This window comes from Balaenoptera musculus, chromosome 7 (assembly GCF_009873245.2).
Source record: "Balaenoptera musculus isolate JJ_BM4_2016_0621 chromosome 7, mBalMus1.pri.v3, whole genome shotgun sequence".
In the NCBI taxonomy this organism is placed as follows: domain Eukaryota; kingdom Metazoa; phylum Chordata; class Mammalia; order Artiodactyla; family Balaenopteridae; genus Balaenoptera; species Balaenoptera musculus.
In genome coordinates, this window is record NC_045791.1 from 50,960,237 (window position 1) to 50,980,013 (window position 19,777).

A 19,777-nucleotide genomic window follows, 5' to 3' on the forward strand; every position below is an offset into this window, starting at 1 on the left:
TAGAAAACTAAGCAAATGAAGATGGAGCAATTGTTAACTGGAGGAAAAAAAAAATCAAAATTTGTTCAAGAAAGGTCATCATGGAATACTACTTGACTTAGCAGCGAACAAAAATTACAATCTAGCTTTTTAGGGAGAACAGGGGGAGAGAGAAGTTGGTAGAGGGGAATGTAAGAGCTAAATCCCTATCTATAACAATGAAAATAAATGTCTAATATGCAAATCAAGAAGTAGTACTGCAACAGAGAAGAACAAACCTGACTCCATATTGAATCTATTCCTTTAGCTCTAACCTTTGTGCTCTGTTGCCTGTGCTTAGTCATGCTGGCTGTGCACCTTTTGTAAAGGAATGTTGCCTATGGCCTGAAATACACAGGACAGCCCATTCTCAAGGCTCTGATCTTTAAAGGTGTAAGACTTTTCCATTCATATAGAGATAAAAAGTTGCAGAACAGAGAATAACATTTGTCTTGTTAGTGGTTTATAAGAACACAGTGACCAGATGTACATGGACAGCTGCAAGAACAAAGGATTCCAGCACCAAGAAGTTTGCAACAACCAGCCACACCCTCTCCCCTTTTAGTATAAAAGAGGCCTGAATTCTAACTCGGGTAAGATGGTTCTTTGGGATGATAGTCCACCACCTTCTCAGTCTGCTGGCTTTCCGAATAAAGTCGCTATTCCCTGCCCCAACACCTCATCTCTAGACTTACTGGCCTGTCATGCAGCAAGCAGTACAAACTTGGACTCAGTAACAGTATAAGCAAAATATTTAGAAACACGGAGACAAATAATAGAACAAACAGGTAAAAGAATGGTAAGGAATTATCTCTAGCGAGCAGGTCTGAGTTGGGGGCAGGGCAGGGCAGAGCAATAGAGTTTTTCATTGAGAACAGCTACAATAATAGCTAACATTTACTGAATATTTACTATTTTCCAGGCATTATTCTAGGTGTTTTACATGTATCAGCCTAAAATTCTCTCAACAACCTTATGAGCTATGTAGTACCTCTATTATTATTATTATTATTCCTATTTCACAGATTTAGGAAACTGAGGTACAAAGAAAGTAAGTAACTTCCCCAAGATTACATACTAGGAAATGTGAGGAGCCAGGATTCAAAGCTAGGCAGTTTAGCTCCTGAGCTGGCCCCTCTTAGTTGCTATGTTATACTGGCTACTGATTTTTTTTTTCAAACTTCAGGCTTCGACCCATTAGTGGATTGTAAAATCAAAGTACTGGATCATGCCAACATCCAATAAAGTACCCAACTGGTAAGATATGACTGACTATAATTTATCTTTCTGTGAGGATTATGAAGATTTTGACAGAATTCCAATCAACTGAAAACTTACAGTAAATCCATATTTACATATAATTCATGTCTTTTAAAAATAAATATTATTATTCCAAGCCCAGCATTTACGTAGTGCAGCATCCCTATAGAGAGGTCATTCCATTGGCTCAGTCTGGCTGATTGAATATAGGGAACAGCCTCTAGTTAATTAACCCATTAACAGCTTTCATACATTTGACACTGCTATTATGGAGTATCCATATGTTAAGATTTGTCAATATTAATATTCTTAATTGTCCAATTACAACAATATTTGTTTTAAAATGCACTCTCATTTGTGACTTATTTTGAAAATAAAGGAAGTGTTCACTTAAACTTAATTCAAAAGAAAAGAAATAGATTTCTTTTCCAAATCTAAAAGTATTTAGCAAGCTTAGTAAAACACCCTGCTTAAGAAGTGAATGCAAAGTTTTAATGAAAAAATTATTAGTATTATTATTGAAGACCGACAAAATATGCAAAAAAAAACCCCTTTAAACCCATTCTCACCTGTGCCATCGATCTTTTGTTTACAAATCATGTCTTTTGTTGTATCTGAAAAAAAGATAGCCTTCTCCTGGGCATCAAAATCAATCCCAACAAAGACGGAAGCATGTCCTGTCACTGGAAGAATGACATCTGCCTGGTGAGAGAGGGTGAGCGGGATGCCACGAACAGCCACATCAGATGAAAAGAACAGAAATCGCTCAGCAGCTGTAGAAAGAGGGACACACACAGTCAGCCACAGCATAGTTCTTGCTGTCTCCCAATTCCAGAGAAATTATTTATACACCCATAAAACACGTTATAATTCTGCAATGTCATTCTGAAATAAACATAAAAAAATAAATCTGTAGAAAACATAGTTGGAAATAATGGAAAGAAGGGAAGAAAAAAAAACTGTGAAGGCAAAACAATCTTGAATTGAAGTATTACAATCTTATTTCTCCCTGAGAAATTTATCCTTAAGATTTATTTATATAAAACATGGTGCCCCAGCAAGATCCTTTTTGACCCATCTCCTAGAGAAATGGAAATAAAAAAAAAAATTAAAAAATGGGACTTAATGAAACTTAAAAGCTTTTGCACAGCAAAGGAAACCATAAACAAGACGAAAAGACAACCCTCAGAATAGGAAAAAATATTTGCAAATGAATCTACTGACAAAGGATTCATCTCCAAAATATACAAGCAGCTCATGCAGCTCAATATCAAAAAAACAAACAACCCAACCAAAAATGGGCAGAAGACCTAAATAGACATTTCTCCAAAGAAGATATATAGATTGCCAACAAACACATGAAAAGGTGCTCAACATCACTAATTATTAGAGAAATGCAAATCAAAACTACAATGAGGTATCACCTCACACCGGTCAGAATGGCCATCATCAAAAAGCCTACAAACAATAAATGCTGGAGAGGGTGTGGAGAAATGGGAACCCTCTTGCACTGTTGGTGGGAATGTAAATTGATACAGCCACTATGGAGAACAGTATGGAGGTTCCTTAAAAAACTAAAAATAGAACTACCATACGACCCAGCAATCCCACTACTGGACATATACCCTGAGAAAACTATAATTCAGAAAGAGTCATGTACCACAATGTTCATTGCAGCACTATTTACAATAGCCAGGACATGGAAGCAACCTAAGTGTCCATCGACAGATGAATGGATAAAGAAGATGTGGCACATATATACAATGGAATATTACTTAGCCATAAAAAGAAACAAAATTGAGTTATTTGTAGTGAGGTGGATGGACCTAGAATCTGTCATACAGAGTGAAGTAAGTCAGAAAGAGAAACACAAATACCGTATGCTAAAAAAAATGGTTCTGAAGAACCTAGGGGCAGGACAGGAATAAAGACTCAGACATAGAGAATGGACTTAAGGACACGGGAAGGGGGAAGGGTAAGCTGGGATGAAGTGAGAGAGTGGCATTGACATATATACACTACCAAACGTAAAATAGATAGGTAGTGGGAAGCAGCCGCGTAGCACAGGGAGATCAGCTCGATGCTTTTTGACCACCTAGAGGGGTGGGATAGGGAGGGTGGGAGGGAGATGCAAGAGGGAAGGGATATGGGGATATATATATACGTATAGCTGATTCACTTTGTTATACAACAGCAACTAACACAACAATGTAAAGCAATTATACTCCAATAAAGATGTTAAAAAAAAAACATGGTGTCCATATGCTTAATATCTAAATCGGTATTAACTGCATAATAATCCCATCAAAATTCTCGAGTTACATTAACTTTTGTATAGAGATCTATATCAAAAATCCTATTGCAGTTTGGGGGATATTAAGACCAGCAAAAGAGAAGTTTGACAGCCACCAGGTAAATTCTTTAGAAAGAAATAAAGGAAGGAAAGAAGAAGGGGAGTGGAGGAATGGAGGAAACAGGAAAGAATGGAGTGATGTGTAAAATCAAAGAAGGAGACAGTGACAGTATGCCAGGAAATCAAAAAGAAACACATGGTTTATCTGAATCTAGGGTTACCTACAAAGTGAATAAATTTGTTTGAGTTAAAATAAGGGAATTTACATACTAAGCCAGAAGCAGCACCATCTAGGGAGTAAGAATTTGCCAAAGGCATTAAAAAGGAGAGTTGTCAAAGGGAACATAAGAGAAACAAATATTGTAGGAGTGCATTTCATCATCAGCTGAAGCCAAGGCAGTAGCCTATTTTAACTATGAGTAGATGTGCAGGTGACCAAAGAGGAGGACAGGAAGCATTTAGGGTAAGAATGAAACCTAGAGCATAGAGGCAGAAATAAAGAGAAAATCTGAATTGAGGAGTAAACACTAGATGAAGAAATGAGCCACCCAACACTTAGGAGTTTAGTTTGGAATACAGCAGTAAAGCCAGGTGGGATCAAGATGTGATTACCTGACTTAGGCAAAAGTGGTGAGCTAAGAGAGGTCAATAAAAGTGATGGGAAGTGCTCCCCATTAGAGTTAAGACTAACATCTAAAGTGAAAGATATACACATGGTAGAGAAAAGAACTCAAAATTAAATCCTACAGAATTTCAAGAGCATAGTTTGAAAAAGAGACAGAGCTGGTTCTTTGGGAAGATAAACAAAATTGATAAACCATTAGCCAGACTCATCAAGAAAAAAAGGGAGAAGACTCAAATCAATAGAATTAGAAATGAAAAAGGAGAAGTAACAACTGACACTGCAGAAATACAAAGGATCATGAGACATTACTACAAGCAACTATATGCCAATAAAATGGACAACCTGGAAGAAATGGACACATTCTTAGAAAAGTACAACCTTCTGAGACTGAACCAGGAAGAAATAGAAAATATGAACAGACCAATCACAAGCACTGAAATTGAAACTGTGATTTAAAATCTTCCAACAAACAAAGCCCAGGACCAGATAGCTTCACAGGCGAATTCTATCAAACATTTAGAGAAGAGCTAACACCTATCCTTCTCAGACTCTTCCAAAATATAGCAGAGGGAGGAACACTCCCAAACTCATTCTATGAGGCCACCATCACCCTGATACCAAAACCAGACAAAGATGTCACAAAGAAAGAAAACTACAGGCCAATATCACTGATGAACATAGATGCAAAAATCCTCAACAAAACACTAGCAAACAGAACCCAACAGCACATTAAAAGGATCACACACCATGATCAAGTGGGGTTTATCCCAGGAATGCAAGGATTCTTCAGTACATGCAAATCAATCAATGTGATACACCATATTAACAAATTGAAGGAGAAAAACCATATGATCATCTCAATAGATGCAGAAAAAGCTTTCAACAAAATTCAACACCCATTTATGATTAAAACCCTACAGAACGTAGGCATAGAGGGAACTTACCTCAACATAATAGAGGCCATATATGACAAACCCACAGCCAACATCGTCCTCAATGGTGAAAAACTGAAACCATTTCCACTAAGATCAGGAACAAGACAAGGTTGCCCACTCTCACCACTATTATTCAACATAGTTTTGGAAGTTTTACCCACAGCAATCAGAGAAGAAAAAGAAATAAAAGGAATCCAAATCGGAAAAGAAGAAGTAAAGCTGTCACTGTTTGCAGATGACATGATACTATACATAGAGAATCCTAAAGATGCTACCAGAAAACTACTAGAGCTAATCAATGACTTCGGTAAAGTAGCAGGATACAAAATCAATGCACAGAAATCTCTTGCATTGCTATACACTAATGATGAAAAATCTGAAAATGAAATTAAGGAAACACTCCCATTTACCACTGCAACAAAAAGAATAAAATACCTAGGAATAAATCTTCCTAAGGAGACAAAAGACCTGTATGTAGAAAACTATAAGACATTGATGAAAGAAATTAAAGATGATACAAATAGATGGAGAGATATACCATGTTCTTGGATTGGAAGAATCAACATTGTGAAAATGACTCTACTACCCAAAGCAATCTACAGATTCAATGCAATCCCTATCAAACTACCACTGGCATTTTTCACAGAACTAGAACAAAAAATTTCACAATCTGTATGGAAACACAAAAGACCCCGAATAGCCAAAGCAATCTTGAGAAAGAAAAACGGAGCTGGAGGAATCAGGCTCCCTGGCTTCAGACTATACTACAAAGCTACAGTAATCAAGACAGTATGGGGCTTCCCTGGTGGCGCAGTGGTTAAGAATCCGCCCACCAATGCAGGAGACATGGGTTCAAGCCCTGGTCTGGGAAGATCCCACATGTCGTGCAGCAACTAAGCCCGTGCACCACAACTACTGAGCCTGTGCTCTAGAGCCCACGAGCCACAACTACTGAGCCTGTGTGCCACAACTACTGAAGCCCATGTGGCTAGAGCCCGAGCTCTGCAACAAGAGAAGCCACCACAATGAGAAGCCTGTGCACCACATGAAGAGTAGCCCCTGCTCGCCGCATCCAGAGAAAAGCCCGCGTGCAGCAATGAAGACACAACACAGCCAAAAATTAAAAATAAATAAATAAATAAATAAGACAGTATGGTACTGGCACAAAAACAGAAATATAGATCAATGGAACAGGATAGAAAGCCCAGAGATAAACCCATGCACATATGGTCACCTTATCTTTGATAAAGGAAGCAAGAATATACAGTGGAGAAAAGACAGCCTCTTCAATAAGTGGTGCTGGGAAAACTGGACAGCTACATGTAAAAGAATGAAATTAGAACACTCCCTAACACCATACACAGAAATAAACTCAAAATGGATTAAAGACCTAAATGTAAGGCCAGACACTATCAAACTCTTAGAGGAAAACATAGGCAGAACACTCTATGACATAAATCACAGCAAGATCCTTTTTGACCCACCTCCTAGAGAAATGGAAATAAAAACAAAAATAGACAAATGGGATCTAATGAAACTTAAAAGCTTTTGCACAGCAAAGGAAACCATAAACAAGACAAAAAGACAACCCTCAGAATGGGAGAAAATATTTGCAAATGAGGCAACTGACAAAGGATTCATCTCCAAAATTTACAAGCAGCTCATGCAGCTCAATATCAAAAAAACAAACAACCCAATCAAAAAATGGGCAGAAGACCTAAATAGACATTTCCCCAAAGAAGATATACAGGTTGCCAACAAACACATGAAAGAATGCTCAACGTCATTAATCATTAGAGAAATGTAAATCAAAACTACAGTGAGATATCATCTCACACCAGTCAGAATGGCCATCATCAAAAAATCTACAAGCAATAAATTCTGGAGAGGGTGTGGAGAAAAGGTAACCCTCTTGCACTGTTGGTGGGAATGTAAATTGATACAGCCACTATGGAGAACAGTATGGAGGTTCCTTAAAAAACTAAAAATAGAACTACCATATGACCCAGCAATCCCACTACTGGGCATATACCCTGAGAAAACCATAATTCAAAAAGAGTCATGCACCAAAATGTTCATTGCAGCTCTATTTACAATAGCCAGGACATGGAAGCAACCTAAGAGTCCATCGACAGATGAATGGATAAAGAAGATGTGGCCCATATATACAATGGAATATTACTCAGCCATAAAAAGAAACAAAACTGAGCTATCCGTACTGAGGTGGATGGACCTAGAGTCTGTCATACAGAGTGAAGTAAGTCAGAAAGAGAAAAACAAATACCATATGCTAACACATATATATGGAATCTAAAAAAAAAAAAATGGTCATGAAGAACCTAGGGGCAGGACGGGAATAAAGACGCAGACCTACTAGAGAATGGACTTGAGGATACGGGGAGGGGGAAGGGTAAGCTGGGACAAAGTGAGAGAGTGGCATGGGCATATATACACTACCAAATGTAAAATCGATAGCTAGCGGGAAGCAGCCGCATAGCACAGGGAGATCAACTCGGTGCTCTGTGACCACCTAGAGGGGTGGGATAGGGAGGGTGGGAGGGAGGGAGATGCAAGAGGGAGGAGATATGGGGATATATGTATATGTATAGCTGATTTACTTTGCTATAAAGCAGAAACCAACACACCATTGTAAAGCAATTATACTCCAATAAAGATCTTTAAAAAATTAATTAAAAATTTAAAAATTAAAAAGAGACAGAGATTTCAGGAAGGAGATAAAGGGAAAGGGGAGCCCAAGGAAACCCTAGATGTGTCCCAAAGGACAGAAATTTACATCTTCCAACACAGCTCTTTGTACAAAGGGAAAGGTGCCTACCAAGGAAGATGCCCGGGGGCTACCAAAAGTTTATGTGCTGTGAAGAAGTGCTACAGGGAGCTGGCCCAGTCCAAGAGCAGCACATACCCCTGTGCTGACCGTCAGAAAGACAGTCCAAAACTGATTTCTTACCAACGCAGTGGTAGTCATCCATATCCGGAATGTAGCCGAGCCTGCACTTGCAACGGTAGCCCAAACCACCATTAAATGTTCTGTGGCTGAGGACACAGATGTGTTGACAGCCCCCATTGTTATCTGCACATGGATTGCTAGCTGGAGGGAAAAATGCACATGGTTAAATCTCAATTAGAAATGCATATTTATCCAAGACATGCGAAGCCATTTTGAGACCTGTGGGTGAATTGGGTTTGAAACTCCTTGGAGACCTCACTACTGGTTGCTACTGAATACATCCACATTTAGCTGCTCCCAATGTCATTGTTGCTCTCGAATCTACTCTCAAACTGATGGTGGCAAAAAAAAAAACAACCAAGACTCCTGCAACTGGATAACCTTGGGGGTTCTTTTCCCCCCTATAACTGTAACAGACTCTGTCTGCTAGCCTCAGTGACTAAAATATAACTGCCCCCCAAATAACCTTAGTATTATTTTTTACCATTCAAAAAATAGAGTAAATAACTATAACTCACTGGATGCTTATTTTGTAGGACAACTTAACAATCAATGCCTCTAAGAGGTAAATATTATCGCAATTTTACAGAAAAGGAAACCAAAGTTCCAAAAGGTGAGACAACTTGCTCAAGATTATTCAGTGGTTAAATAGCTAAACTAGAATTCAAATCCAGATCTCATTCCAAAACCCTACATGTCTGAAACACAAACCGTTTTATACTTCCAAAAACCACTCTCAAAGCAGTGACATCAGGAAGTTCACTGTACACAAGGCTGTCAGAGCTAAAAATGTCTGCTTTTGAAATTGTCTTCTTAGCCTTTGACTTATTCTTTAAAATAGTCTCTTCACCTTCTTGGGTAGATTAATTTTGAGAAACACAGGCAGGTATAATTCTGAAGCAAACAATAGAAATAATTTAGATGATAAAACTGGGTAATATTTTTGGTCAAGGGCAGATGTGAATTTAGTAGCTCATGAACTGATTATTCCAAATAGGTATTTTCTAATACAGTATATACTTTCAGGTACAGTATACATTTTCCAATGAAGTATTTGTTTCCTAGGATGACTACATTGAAGGGTAGTCATCTGAATCTATCAGTTTAGTGGTTGGTTGGTTTGAGTTTTTTTAATCAACCTAATTACTTTATAGTCTTTCTCCATCCTAGGCAGACCTATCACTTAGCATTACAGTTTTAAAGTGAAATCTGTCTTTCTCTGAATTACTGTTCACTGATATTAAGCTTTCTTCTGATGTAGTATAGTTTATTGTGTTTCTTTTCTTTGATGCATGAGCAAATACAGAAGAGAGCTGTATACACAGTCTAAACAGTCATGTCAATTTAAAACCTTGAAACAAACAAAACTTACTGTAAAATAACATAAGTAACATAAGTACTATAAAATAACATTCAGTGTCTGAATCAAAATATTTCTTTTCTTTGATAAGTGACCAGCCTGAAAGATATCAAACCCAGCTGACCTATGACAGACCCAATGCAAACCAAATAACAGGTGCCAAAAATATACAACAGAGAAGAAGGAAAAAAATAGCTCTGACACTACCTAAAATGACCACTTAGCGTGCATTTTCTTCTTCTGGGCCTCAGTTTCCTCGACTGCAATATTAGAGGGTTGAATTGGGAGATTCCTCCCGTAGAATAAGGATGGGTATTTTAGTTTGGTTTGTTTGCTGCTCTTTCTCCAGCCTGTAGACAGGATCTGGTATACTGCAGGTGCCAATAAATATCTGTTAAATACACCTCTAAGTTCTTTGTAGATTGGGCATTTTAACTCTGAAATGCATCAAGTTCTCCAGAATGCCAACGATCGGCAAAGCCAATTTCAGAGGGTTGAACTCTCTAGATAACCCATCATATATTTGAGAATGCCACCCAAATCTCATGAGAACTTTGAGAAAACCTTTCTACCAAGGCCAGTACCAAGCATGGTTTTCCACTGCTGAGGGGCCTACCATAGGGCTGCCTGAGGGCATGGTAAACAGTCACTCCAAAAGGCCTCAGGGAAGACCTGTAGTACAGTTGTGGGTCAGTCTCCGAGAACTTGTTTGCCTTCATTACAGCCATCTTTGTCCAATCGGTAAAGAACACATGATCTTCAAACAAGCTTATTGCAAAGGGATGAGGAATGTTCGAGCCTCCATGAATTACTGTCTTCCTGTTACAAAAGATACATACCATACAATTTTGATTAACGGTGGAATTAGTTCCAAAAAAAAAAAAAAAAGGTGGAATTAGTTCACGTAAATGCTTAAAGAGCTAAAAAATTTCTTGCTACAAATACAGAATATATAGTCAAGATACATTTTAAGATGCAGGTGTATTTCTGTCTATACTCGCTAAAAGGATTTTCCTATTGTCTCTTCGAAAAGAGCCTTGGCACTTAAGTTCCAAGTCTCCGTCCTCGCTTGTTCTAGATCTTTTGAAAAATTACTGTTTTCCCACCTGCTCTTCATTCTTTTAAGGTTGCTCCACATATAAAAGGTCTAAGATGTGAAATATCATTTTGAAATCTGTAGGGGAAAGAGTGTAACAAGGGACTGGAAGTCTGGTAGACTCAACACTTACTCCACGCTCACCACTGACCATTTCTCAGCAATTAGGGAGCAAGACAGTGAGCTGGAGAATTCAACCCACAGCAAACACACAGACTTATTCCTGACGTCACTCTAGGGAGGGGAAAAAGTAGGGCTACCACTGGTATGCCTCTGCCTGACGAAACCGTCAGCTGAGCATATGTGTAGTGGAGGCAGAGTGCCCAGAGCCGCTAAAATGGAAGACAACACAGGTAAGAGGTGCTGGCAAGGGGAAGAAATCAACACTGCTGCCATGACTGCATCTACAGAAACAGTAATTCACTGAGGCCACATAAGTAAAGTGAGGTAGAGAATGGTACGTGAAAGAAACCTCTTTTCTTTTGGCATAGGAGAAAGACCTCAAAGAAAAATCTCAGCAGCCCTGGAAAACTAAAGAGCACAACAGAGCTTTAAGAAAAGACTTGAAGATACTAACACTGGGAATCACACTGCACGCGAAAAAAACAAAGAAACCCAAGATGGCAAGTGAGTGCAAACTTTGAAACACTCAATAGTGACATGGTACATTAAAATTAATGGGGTTTTTTTTCATTTAGCAAATTCCAGAAGTCTAGAAGACTTCCCTGGTGGTGCAGTGGTTAAGAATCCGCCTGCCAATGCAGGGGACACGGGTTCGATCTCTGGTGCAGGAAGATCTCAAATGCCGCGGAGCAACTGAGCCCATGTGCTACAACTGCTGAGCCTGTGTGCCACGACTACTGAAGCCCGCAAGCCTAGAGCCCGTGCTCTGCAACAAGAGAAGCCACCGCAATGAGAAGCCCACAAACCACAACAAAGAAGTAGCTCCCGCTTGCCCCAACTAGAGAAAGCCCGCACGCAGCAATGAAGACACAAAGCAGCCAAAAAATAATAATAATAATAATAATAAATTCCATTAATCTAAATGCCACCTGCTGGTAAAGCAAGAGGCAATGACTTTATGATTTTAGCTGTACTTGTGAGTTTTAGTATCTCCTCCACATTTCTCCACAGCCAGCAAACCACTCGAATCTTTCTGAAATTCCATTGATTTTTATGTTTTACTTTAACCACAGCATAAAAATATTTAGACTATAAAATTAATGCCAAAACAACCGTGAAAGTGAAAAAAAATTAGGCAATTTCTCAATTGTTTTTATATGACTTATATGATTATTTTTTCATTAAATTAATTCCTATCCTCACTATGGGAACCAGTTTCAGTGACAATACGTCATAGTCTTAATACCCAATCACTTCATTTAACCAAGTAGAGATTGTTCTAAGAATATAAAATCCAGTGGCAAACTGTGATACCATCCTTACAAAATAGAGATAAAGGAGAAACCAAAACTAGAATATTCTTTTCACTGAGAAAACAATAAAATCACGTCATTTGGAAAAATCAAATTGACTAGAGTAATTTTTCTTGGTCAAAATTTAAAGACCATGTTTTAACCAGTTTTTGAAAATACCAAAAGAAGAGGATCTAAAATAGGTAACAATTTAATTAACTTATAGTGAGCTCTAATCCAACTAAGATGAAGGAAAAAGGTATGCCATACTCTACGTTCAAATATTGTTTAAATGTCTTTGAAGTATATCAGGTAAAGTCAGAATTTCTCTTTAAGATTTGAAATATATATAAGAGCAGTATAAAACCCAATTAATTCCCACCAGGTAATGTTAAAAAAAATAATAAAACTTATTTACTGGAGGGAAGATAGAAAGCTAAAAGATAAAGTGATCTTTGGAAACAAACCATAAGGGACCCAGACAAATAAATGGACTCGGAAGTTAATGAAAATAATGTGCTTCATCTGGGAGTGAGAGAGGGCTTGGAGAAGAGAAAGAACAAATGCTGTAGGTAATATTTAATGAGTGTTAATATGGAACACAAGCTAAAACTCAGAGCAGGTCACAACGTGCAATGTCAACACAAAGATCATTCAAGTTATGTCAACCAACAAAGCAATCTTTTAATTCTAGTCCTTCAGTTTCTCTCTCCATAAATTTTATGTATTTCCCCAAAACTTATAAAGATATAAAAAAAATACTTCTTACCTTTGAATTCCATCATAAGTTACAGTCTCAATGTAATCAAACCGGGAGTCAACCCAGTAAACACGCTTTGATACCAAATCCAGGGTTATCCCAGCAGGCCATCCCAGCTTTCTTGTCACCAAGTCTTTACGGTTGGAGCCATCCATGAAAGCCCTTTCTATCTTAGGTATCCCAGAAAAGCTCTGCCAATCTGAGAAAAATAAATAACTACAAAAGAAAACCAAAAGATGAAAGAATCAGTTATTTTACAAGTTTACCTAGAAAATATTTTTTGAGATTGTATGTTTGGATCAATGGAAATTTCCTCTAGCTGATTAGAGAACCATGGGGGTTTAAAACAATAGAGAAATTTTAAAGTATTAAAAATCAGAAACTGTGAGGGCCAATCAGGAGAGTCAACAACTCCAAATAGCAACTATTAAAATGTACTAACTGGCAGGCAAAAAAAAAAAAAGAAATGCACATCTACCTTCTTAACTTCTTAATATTCTCCCTGATCCCTGACTCCATCCTTTACTTCTCTTTTTTACAGCCAGCAAAAAAGGCTGTAAAAAAGAAAAAACTATCAAGCCATTTCCCTCCATCCTTCACTTCTCTTTTTTACAGCCAGCAAAAAGGCTGTAAAAAAGAAAAAACTATCAAGCCATTTCCCTCCTTAATTCCTCATTCTAAGGCATGGTCTAGAGAACATATACATCATTTTCAAGGAAGGACAGCTGAAATCATGAAATAGAAATGAATAATCACCATTCACCAACACTTAAGTAGCCTCAAGTTCATCCAAGGCTCCTAAGACCCAACTGCGAAAATCTAGGAGAAAGCTAGTCCCCCATAACTGGTCTCAAATGTGAAGATGAGGAAAATTTTAATTTACACCTGGAGAAAAGTAAGCATTATCACTATTGCTGGATTGATTCACAGTTGAACAACTTGTAATGAGGTATTAACACTGACATCTCAACCCCAGTCTCTAACAAGAAATCACTAAAAGGGATAGATCTGATAGGGGATAGAGTAGGGTAATCAAATAGTTAGCTTAGAAACCACATTAGGGGATTGCAGATAGAGAGGGAACTTTAGGGGGCTTTGGGAGACCACAGTAAGTTAATGATCACTCAAGAAAGTAATGGAAAAATCCTGAAACAATGTGGGCTTGCTTGACTCATAAAGCAGAGCAAGTCGCTTAGCATCAAAGCCAGACTGGCTTGCTTAACAACAAAACCAAGCCAACTTGCTTACCAACAAAACTATGCAACAGAAGCATGAGACATGCCCCAAAACAATAAAACAACAGTGGAAAATAAGGTCTACAATCTGCCCAGTGATGTCAACAAGTTAATGACCCCTAAGGCATTCTCTTTGCACACACAAAAAAACAATAACTTATGGAAAGGTGATATTTCAAAGTGAAAGACCCTCATTGTACTGAGACCTGAAATCATTTCTCCATAGTGCCGTGACAGTCCCAGAGACACCATATAGGTTCAAAAACTCCCCCGCCCAACGTATAGGAGGAGTTAATGATGGAAGACTCAAAGAATGAAAAAGAAGGTGGTCTTCTCCCCCTCCCCTCTCTTCCTTTGATTATAAAAATGTAGCCCACTAAGTACTCGGGGCAGCACAACACTCGCCTGCCCGTTTGTAAGCCTCACAAGCGTCCTATTCTAATAAATCACTTCTTATCTATCACTGCCTCTCGCCGAATTCTCTCTGCCCTGAGACATAAAGAACCAGGGATATTCAGAGCCCCTCGCAACGCCACCTAGTGGTTTCAGATCTATCCCCTCTTTAAAACAACTTTACAACTTATGTTAGAGTGATCATGTTAATAATGGTTTAGTTGTGACAATACTATTAGAGTCAGAAAACAGAATCCAATTTCTCAGCCAGGAGAATGTGGCAAACACTAAGAATAAAATTCATACCCCAAAAATATCACATGTTTTTAGGACACCAGTAGGTGTGTTTGGACTGCATATCCTCAAATTGGATTATATTTAGCCAACTCCTTTAAAGCTTCTATGAAAAGAGATATGAAATAAACATGGATTCTAGAGTACAGAACCTAAAAGAAGTCAGGATTAACCTTCAATTATGCCAATGGATGTTTTGTGTACAGGGGAGAAATAAAACTCCAAAAATGCTGGAATCAGTATGTTTTCACATAACTTACCCAACAGTTGGGTCCACGGCAATTCCTCTTGGATGTCCCAAATGTTCACTTATAATGGTAATCCGTTGGCTTCCATCCAAATTTACCATATCTATGCAGTTGACATTGGTCTCTACAACATAAAGTTTATTATTTACCCAGTCCACAGCCAGATTCTCTGGGTCTTCAACAGAAACATTGAGAACTTCTTGGATATCTAAACCATTAATGTCAACTGAAAAAACCTGAAAGAAAAACCAAAATTATTACACTTCTTAAGCATAATTCACTGGGAGCAGTTTTCCTATACTTCATTCCAGGGACCTATCTTTGTTGCACAAATCAGTCATTTGGATTTAAAAAAAAAAGAATTCATATATGGCCTTTCTTATGTTGAGGTAGGTTCCCTCTATGCCCATTTTCTGGAGCGTTTTTATCATAAATGGGTGTTGAATTTTGTCAAAAGCTTTTTCTGCATCTATTGAGATGATCATATGGTTTTTATTCTTCAATTTGTTAATATGGTGTATCACATTGATTTGCATATATTGAAGAAACCTTGCATCCCTGGGAAAAGTCCCACTTGATCATGGTGTATGATCCTTTTAATGTGTTGTTAGATTCTATTTGCTAGTATTTTGTTCAGGATTTTTGCATCTATGTTCATCAGTGATATTGGTCTATAATTTTCTTTTCTTGTGATGTCTTTTTCTGGTTTTGGTATCAGGGTGATCGTGGCTTCATAGAATGAATTTGGGAGTGTTTCTCCCTCTGCAATTTTTTGGAAGAGTTTGAGATGGATCAGTTTTAGCTCTTCTCTAAATGTGTGATAGAATTCGCCTGTGAAGCCATGTGGTCCTGTACTTTTGTTTGTTGGAAGATTTTTAATTATGGTTTCAATTTCATTACCTGTGATAGGTCTGTTTATATTTTCTAATTCTTCCTGGTTCAGTCTTGGAAAATTGTACCTTTCCAAGAATTTGTCCATTTCTTTGTGGTTGTCCATTTTATTGGCATATAGTTGTTTGTAGCAGTCTCTTATAATTCTTTGTATTTCTGCGGTGTCAGTTGTGATTTCTCCTTTTTCATTTCTAATTTTATTGATTTGAGTCCTCTCCCTTTCTTCCTTGATGAGTCTGGCTAAGGGTTTATCAATTTTGTTTATCTTCTCAAAGAACCAGCTTTTAGTTTTATTGATCTTTGCTATTGTTTTCTTCATTTCTATTTATTTCTGCTCTGATCTTTATGATTTCTTTCCTTCTACTGACTTTGGGTTTTGTTTGTTCTTCTTTCTCTAGTTGTTTTAAGTGTAGGATTAGATTGTTTATTTGAGATTTTTCTTGTTTCTTGAGGTGAGATTAAATTGCTATAAGCTTCCTCCTTAGAACTGCGTTTGCTGCGTCCCATAGGTTTTGGGTCATCGTGTTTTCATTGTCATTTGTTTCTATTTATTTTTTTATTTCTTCTTTGATTTCTTCAGTGATCTCTTGGTTATTCAGTAGCACACTGTTTAGCCTCCATGTATTTGTGTTTTTTACAGTTTTTTTCCTGTAATCGATCTCCAATCTCATAGCGTTGTGGTCAGAACAGATGCTTGATACAATTTCAATTTTCTTAAATTTTCCGAGGCTTGATTTGTGACCCAAGATGTGATCTATCCTGGAAAATGTTCTGTGTGCACTTGAGAAGAAAGTGTATTCTTCCACTTTTGGGTGGAATGTTCTAAAAATATCAGTTAAGTCTATCTGGTCTATTGTGTCATTTAAAGCTTGTGTTTCCTTATTTATTTTCTGTTTGGATGATCTGTCCATTGGTGTAAGTGGGGTGTTAAAGTCCCCTACTATTATTGTGTTACTGTCGATTTCCCCTTTCATGGTTGTTAGCATTTGCCTAATATATTGAGGTGTTCCTATGTTGGGTGCATAAACATTTATAATTGTTATATCTTCTTCTTGGATTGATCCTTTGATCATTATGTAGTGTCCCTCCTTATCTCTTGTAACAGTCTTTATTTTAAAGTCTATTTTATCTGATACGAGTATTGCTACTCCAGCTTTCTTTTGATTTCCATTTGCATGGAATATCTTTTTCCATCCCTTCACTTTCAGTCTGTATGTATCCCTAGGTCTGAAGTGGGTCTGTTGTAGACAGCATACATATGGGTCTTGTTTTTGTATCCATTCAGCCAGTCTGCGGAGCTCAATATCAAAAAAACAAACAATCCAATTTAAAAATGGGTGGAAGACCTAAATAGACATTTCACCAAGGAAGACATACAGATGGCCAAGAGGCACATGAAAAGATGCTCAACATCACTAATTATTAGAGAAATGCAAACCAAAACTGCAATGAGGTATCACCTCACGCCAGTCAGAATGGCCATTAGCAAAAAAGCTAGAAACAATAAATGCTGGAAAGGGTGTGGTAAAAAGGGAACCCTCCTGCACTGCTGGTGGGAATGTAAATTGATACAACCACTACGGAAAATAGGATGGAGGTTCCTTAAAAAACTAAAAATAGAACTACCATATGACCCAGCAAGCCCACTACTGGGCATATACCCTGAGAAAACCATAATTCAAAAAGAGACATGCACCATAATGTTCATTGCAGCACTATTTACAATAGCCAGGACATGCAACCAACCTAAATGTCCATCGACAGATGAATGGATAAAGAATATGTGGCACATATATACAATGGAATATTACTCAGCCATAAAAAGAAACAAAATTGAGTTATTTGTAGTGAGGTGGATGGACCTAGAGTCTGTCATGCAGAGTGAAGTAAGTCAAAAAGAGAAAAACAAATACTCTATGCTAACACATATATATGGAATCTTAAAAAAAACCCAAAAAATGGTACTGATGAACCTAGTTGCAGGGCAGGAATAAAGATGTAGACATAGAGAATGGACTTGAGGACACGGGGTGGGAGGGGGAAGCTGGGCAAAGTGAGAGTAGCATCGACATATATACACTACCGAATATAAAATAGATAGCTAGTGGGAAGCAGCAGCATAGCACAGGGAGATCATCTGGGTGCTTTGTGATGACCTAGAGGCATGGGATAGGGAGGATGGGAGGGAAGCTCAGGAGGGAGGGGATATGGGGACATATGTATGCATATGGCTGATTCACTTTGTTGTACAACAGAAACTAACACAGTATTGTGAAGCAATTATACTCCAATAAAGATCTATTAAAAAAAAAAAAGAATTCACTGGAGACTTGTTATTTTACATCATGGGTTACTGGGGGCAGGGAGTTTCTTTAAAAGCATATGAGGCATATATAAAAAGTTGGGTTTACAAAAAAAAAGCCTGCATTTCTAATTCTCGGTAGTTAGAGAAAGTTTAATTCAATGTGGATTTCTTGGTGGAGGAGGTGGTAGTGGTTTGTTTTGATTTCTAGCTGTCATTAAATCAGATCTGCTAATAATCCAAAGTCTCAATTTTTAGAAATTTTATGCAATTTTATCAGTTAATTGAATTAAAATTTTATTAATGGTACAAGGAAATGTAAGGGAAGAAATAAAATCCCATAACTCTTTAAGAGTCTCTAAAATTTATGTTTTAAAAATCTCCGTTGCATTACTCAAAGTTGAAATCAGATCCATCACACTTTCCAAATAAGAGAGCATAATGAAATTTTGGCTGTTAAACAAAATACTGTCAATATTTGTTACCCAATCCTCAATTACTGTTCCATTTAGAAGATGCAGGTAAAAATCTGATTTTTATCATACAGGAAAGCAGAATACTTTTTACATTTTAAATGATCAAGTTTCAAAAATTACTACCAAATATCTACCCAGTTTTGAAAGAATGTCTACTATTTCTTTTAATTAGGCTTTTGGACTCCATTTCGAATAAAATTAAAAGTTGCTCAAGGCTAATCCATATAATAGAGTGCTTTGTTTAATAGGTCACATGTAATACTATAGCTGTAAAAGGTGCTGATTAACATAAAATATCTCAAGGGCCTTTTTTGTTAGAAAACAAAGGATCTTTCCCCTCTACTCCCCCCAAAATGAAAAGCTATCAACACTTTGTGCTTGGAGTTCTATCAGCTCCCAAGCTACACTCCAGAAATTTCTATTTACCTTATTTTGCACAATGTCAGTCCAAAAGACTCTATGTAGTTGATAGTGAAAATCCACACCCACAGCCGATCCACGATTTTGAGACTCTACCAGGATCTCAAAGGTGCTTCCATGAATATCACCCCTTAGCAAATCCCGACCATTGGAGAAGATCACAGAGGCCTCACCAACTAAATGTGAAGAAGGAAGGCACTATCAGTCTTTTCAAGTGAACAAAGATGATGAAGCAACTTACAACCTCGTTTTCTTATTTGGTTTTAAACCTTCTGAGGCACACATATATGTCATTCTATCCATTTTCCAGATGGGCAAACTGAGGCACAAAGAGGCTTAATGAAATGTCCAAAATCACAGTAAGTTAGGAACAGAGTCTGCCAAGAACTCAAATGTCCTGATTGCTAGTTCAATGACACTGAGGTATCATCGATAGTCTTTGATGATGTGGGCACCTTACCCCAGGTGCAACTTTAGATTGTGTAAAACACAAAACACATTTTAAGGATTAGTGAGACACCACTCTGTGAAAAACATGGCAATGGTGGATCCAAATTTGCTATACCCGTATACTCACAAGAATGCAAAATGAATAAGGTTATTCACTGAGGTCTTGTTTGCAATATCAAAGGGTAAGAAATAATATAAAAGTCCATAAGTAAAGGACTAGTTAAATAAATTATATACAACCAAAAAACTGGATTTTGCCACTATTAAAAAAAAACTGT

General features: G+C 37.6%; 1 protein-coding gene across 1 annotated transcript in view; it reads right to left on the reverse strand.

Annotated features, from left to right (window-relative positions):
* Nucleotides 1–19,777, reverse strand: part of LRP2 (LDL receptor related protein 2) — a 197,517-nt gene that overhangs the window by 112,074 nt on the left and 65,666 nt on the right. Inside the window, exons 11-16 of the mRNA XM_036858038.1 lie at nt 19,056–19,225; nt 14,973–15,196; nt 12,800–13,006; nt 10,136–10,338; nt 8,160–8,300; nt 1,848–2,051 (exon numbers count right to left, since the gene is read on the reverse strand). Of these exons, the coding sequence (XP_036713933.1) occupies nt 1,848–2,051; nt 8,160–8,300; nt 10,136–10,338; nt 12,800–13,006; nt 14,973–15,196; nt 19,056–19,225 (1,149 nt within the window). The remainder of the gene's footprint in view (nt 1–1,847; nt 2,052–8,159; nt 8,301–10,135; nt 10,339–12,799; nt 13,007–14,972; nt 15,197–19,055; nt 19,226–19,777) is intronic.